This window comes from Pecten maximus, unplaced genomic scaffold (genome assembly GCF_902652985.1).
Source record: "Pecten maximus unplaced genomic scaffold, xPecMax1.1, whole genome shotgun sequence".
Lineage (NCBI taxonomy): Eukaryota > Metazoa > Mollusca > Bivalvia > Pectinida > Pectinidae > Pecten > Pecten maximus.
The window spans coordinates 2,513-7,704 of record NW_022979824.1 but is presented as its reverse complement, the minus strand read 5'-3'; the positions used below and the strand labels follow the sequence as shown (position 1 = coordinate 7,704).

Sequence of the window (5,192 nt, the reverse complement as noted above, 5' to 3'; positions counted from 1 at the left end):
ATGTAATGTGCTAAATCTAATGGGGTATAGTCCCCTTGCCTATACCTGCCAGACAACACTATAGGAGAACATTTCCCTCGGGAAAGGGCCATATTAGATTAATAGTATAAAACTATAATAATAAAATTGCTGTATGGGTCTGATGTGGCTATGACCATTGTGTCTATGTCCAAAGAAATGTCCTGTTTAATAATTGAATTCGGGGAGGGGTGGGCACAAGTTTTCTTTCACCCCACACTTTCTTAAAGCAACCTTATTGTGTTGGAGTAGCAAGACATTATCATACAATCCTGTACTACTTGGGGTTAAGTTGGATGGCCGTTGACATAGCAAACTTAAAGACCTGTACTGAATTACAATGTGTCGCTAGAATAGGAGAACATAACCCCAACATGACGAAATTTTGGTTGGTACTTTTGCTGGATCAAATTTGCAAGTAGGATTGTCGGCAACAAGCACAATGCCTACCATTTAAAAAATATGTTTGTAGTAAAATTTACGACACTTAACCGATGCTGCTGCCAATTTCCGTTAACCTCCGCGAGAATAGGGAACCACAGGCTATATGCGTAAGGATTACGCATTCAAAACCAAGGGTACGCATACTACACTTTCAAGTTAAAAACGATTGTCTCTACGTCTCTGTTTCTACAATTGACCTGAAATCTGGCCCGATATATACTGATATGTAGGCCTATTGCAGTCTTTTAATTGATGTTAATTGATCGAAAATTTAAATTAAAGGAGATTCCTGGTTTTGATACGTCTTTGTATTATAAACATTCAAATAACTTCGCTGTTGAAATATTGGTGTACAGATTCGGAGAATGTACAATAATATCACCAGTGACTGTCGGTATAACCAAATATCTCTCAGAAAATACAGCTGTACCCCACCATGGTCAAACTTAGGGGTGAAGATTACACCATCTTAAAAGAATAAGGGAGTTACCCCTTTGTTCAAAAAGTTATATGGAGCTCTGTCTTGCTGTTTTGTTATCTTTTTTCTATACCTTCACAAATTTCAAATTTGTTTAAATTTGTAAATTTGTGATAATTAAATTTCAGATATTATGAATAATCAGGGGATACAAGAACCACCGAATGCCCAGAGAAATCAAGAACAACAAGGTATCTGTACACATTGAACTTTTTCTGCTTTTAAAGCTTTAGGGTATCTGGACAGTGGTGTTTTTACCCATTTTGGGGGCTTGTTTAACTCTTGTGTCTTGATCGCATGGTACATACATAAATTTATGATTTTTTCAAAATTCTGTAGAAATTAAACATGGCCCGTATGGTATATATTTTTTGGCTTAATCTGTAAAATATTCACTACCAAAATTGTTTAACAATATGTAAAAGTTGGCAGAATAAAAATTACTACTTTTGCATTTTATAGAAGCTGCTTCTTCATCTGCTGCTACTTCATCTGCTTCTACTTCATCTGCTGCTACTTCATCTGCTTCTACTTTTGAGATAGAAGAAGAAGAATCTTGGGGGATTGAAGAATACATTGAAGGTACAGTGAAACCGAGATTGAAGGCCATCCATTTCTAGAACCAGTAATAATATAAAATAATAATGACATTATACTGTAAATAGGGAAATCTTTGCAGTAGTCTATAATTTAGCAAATTTGCGGGTGGTCTTGACTGCTAAAAATTAAACACGTAAATTTTAACCACGCAAAAAATATACTTGCAAAAATATTGTCGTTGGTCTGATTGATATATAAGATGCAACATATGAATAACCGAGTCGCAACGGCTGGGGCTCGAACCCGGTACTCTTGGATCACAAGTCTGGTGCACTAACCACTGCAACTTGCCTCTATCGCACATTTCCTTGTAAATGAACCTCTATATTGGGCTCCCTTGATTCACCTTTATCCACAGGTTTTGATATCAATGCTGATATGAAGTAGTTCAGAACTCCGAACTAAATTAGGTCAACCTATGTTCTATGTTTTTTCAAAAAACCTTGAATTATGTGGGTTGTTGGGTTTTATTGATTTATAAATGAAAGTATTTGTTTATCATTTGTAGTGCCTTGTTATATAATATAGGTGTAATTATGCTGAAAACATTTATTGCAGGTGCGTTTTATGTTTATAGGAGTTATCAATTGAATTAGTATTTGAATATTTTATCTTAATAGACGAGCCCTCGAAAGCAAAAAAGAGGAAATGTAACGAAACACGTAAAGCTTGGACATCAGAGGAAGAACAAGAACTTCTACAATTATTCCAAGTTAATTTTTCATCGAAGAAGAATCCAGGCATGAAGGAATGCAACTCTGCGATTAGTAGGAGCAGGAAGCAACATGGTTTTATACATAAGAGAAACTGGGAGACCATAAAGAAAAAAGTGATGAGGATGTTTAAGAGCTCAAAGTGACATTTTTTGTAAATCCAGTCGCCAATTATGATATTTTGGCGCCTTGTCATTATCCATGGATTATTTTTTGCCTTTTATTGATGACTTATAACATAATGTAGAATAGTTGTTGAACCTCATTATCCATGGATTAATAATACAACATTATCCAAGGATTTTTGGTACCTCATTATCCATGGATTATTTTTTGCCTTTTATTGATGACTTATAACATAATGTAGAATAGTTGTCGAACCTCATTATCCATTGATTAATAATACCACATTATCCAAGGATTTTTGGTACCTCATTATCCATGGATTATTGTTTGCCTTTTATTGATGACTTATAACATATTGTAGAATAGTTGTCGAACCACATTATCCATGGATTATTAGTACCACATTGTCTATGGATTATCAATACCACATTATCCATGGATTATTAGTACCACATTGTCCATGGATTATCAATACCACATTATCCATGGATTATTGTTGGACTATTATTTGTGACTTTTAACATATGGTAGAATAGTTATCCAACCACATTATCCATGGATTATTAGTACCACATTATCCATGGATTATCAATACCACATTGTCCATGGATTATTAACACCACATTATCCAAGAATTTTTGGTACCTCATTATTCATGGATTATTGTTCGGCTTTTATTGATGACTTTTAACATATTGTAGAATAGTTGTCGAACCACATTATCCATGGATTATTTGTACCACATTGTCCATGGATTATCAATACCACATTATCCATGGATTATTGTTTGGACTATTATTTGACTTTTAATATATTGTAGAATAGTTGTCTAACCACATTATCCATGGATTATCAATACCACATTATCCATGGATTATTAGTACCACATTGTCCATGGATTATCAATACCACATTATCCATGGATTATTGTTGGACTATTATTTGTGACTTATAACATAATGTAGAATAGTTGTCGAACCACATTATCCATGGATTAATAATACCACATTATCCAAGGATTTTTGGTACCTCATTATCCATGGATTATTGTTTGGCTTTTATTGATGACTTTTAACATATTGTAGAATAGTTGTCGAACCACATTATCCATGGATTATTAGTACCACATTATCCATGGATTGACAATACCACATTATCCAAGGATTTTTGGAAAAACATCCATGGATTTTTGGTACCACATTATCCATGGATTATTGTTTGGACTTTTATTTGTGACTTTTAACATATTGTAGAGTAGTTATCCAACCACATTATCCATGGATTATTAGTACCACATTATCCATGGATTATCAATACCACATTGTCCATGGATTATTAACACCACATTATCCAAGAATTTTTGGTACCTCATTATTCATGGATTATTGTTCGGCTTTTATTGATGACTTTTAACATATTGTAGAATAGTTGTCGAACCACATTATCCATGGATTATTTGTACCACATTGTCCATGGATTATCAATACCACATTATCCATGGATTATTGTTTGGACTATTATTTGACTTTTAACATATTGTAGAATAGTTGTCGAACCACATTACCCATGGATTATTTGTACCACATCGTCCATGGATTATCAATACCACATTATCCATGGATTATTGTTTGGACTATTATCTGACTTTTAACATATTGTAGAATAGTTGTCGAAACACATTATCCATGGATTATTAGTACCACATTATCCATGGATTATCAATACCACATTATCCATTATTATTTGTGACTTTTAACATATTGTAGAGTAGTTATCAAACCACATTATCTATAGATTATTAGTACCACATTATCTATAGATTATTATTTGATGTTTTATAACATATTGTAGAATAGTTGTCAAACCACATTATCCATGGATTATCAATACCACATTATCCATGGATTATTAGTACCACATTGTCTATGGATTATCAATACCACATTATCCATGGATTATTAGTACCACATTGTCCATGGATTATTGTTTGGACTATTATTTGTGACTTTTAACATATTGTTGAATAGTTGTGGAACCACATTATCCATGGATTATTAGTACCACATTATCCATGGATTATCAATACTACATTATCAATGGATTATTAGTACCACATTATCCATGGATTAATAGTACCACATTGTCCATGGATTATCAATACCACATCTGTCCATGGATTGATTGTATCATGTTCATCAGATCTATTTCGAGTGGGTTTAAAAAGAATTGTAGTATCGTATGATATAGCCTGGTGATTGATGTTTTTAATCTTTTAATTGGTGTTTTGTGGGGGGAAATTTGTTGTCAGAAAGAAATTAACTATTCTATGAATTATTATTAGTATTATGTAGTACCAGATTGTTGTGGTATTTTTTTGGTAAAATTGTTGATTGTCATTGGTGTGACATTTTAAATGCTGGTGTGATTTATTGAAGATGGCAATTTTATTTTTGTTTTTAGGATAGAGGTTTTCTTTCCTATTGCTAAATTAACTGAATCATAATGATCAGGATAACTTTAGTTTAGGGGCATATTACATGTACTAACTTTTGAATTACCTCATGTTGGTTATAATCATAAAGAATTGGATAGAGTACCAATATTTATGTAAAAGTCATTTTTGGAGTAAACTTGTCGATTTATAAATCAAAATGGAATAAATTTACACCTAGATAGTCAAAAAGCCCCAACAACCTTCAATGACCTTGAATTGAATTGTATCAGTATTTGACCATTTTTGCGCAAAATTCGTAACGAAAACGGTTGAGTATATACTTATTATTCTTTTTAACTTATATATATCAGTTTTTTCC

At 32.7% G+C, this 5,192-nt stretch overlaps 1 protein-coding gene across 1 annotated transcript; it reads left to right on the top strand.

The window, feature by feature from the left end:
• Window positions 1–1,016: 1,016 nt before the first annotated feature.
• LOC117319229 lies at window positions 1,017–4,117 on the top strand. Its single transcript, XM_033874060.1, has 3 exons — window positions 1,017–1,131; window positions 1,403–1,522; window positions 2,161–4,117. The coding sequence occupies exons 1-3, from the start codon at window positions 1,074–1,076 to the stop codon at window positions 2,397–2,399; spliced, it is 417 nt and encodes a 138-aa protein (XP_033729951.1). The 5' UTR covers window positions 1,017–1,073; the 3' UTR covers window positions 2,400–4,117.
• Window positions 4,118–5,192: the final 1,075 nt, after the last annotated feature.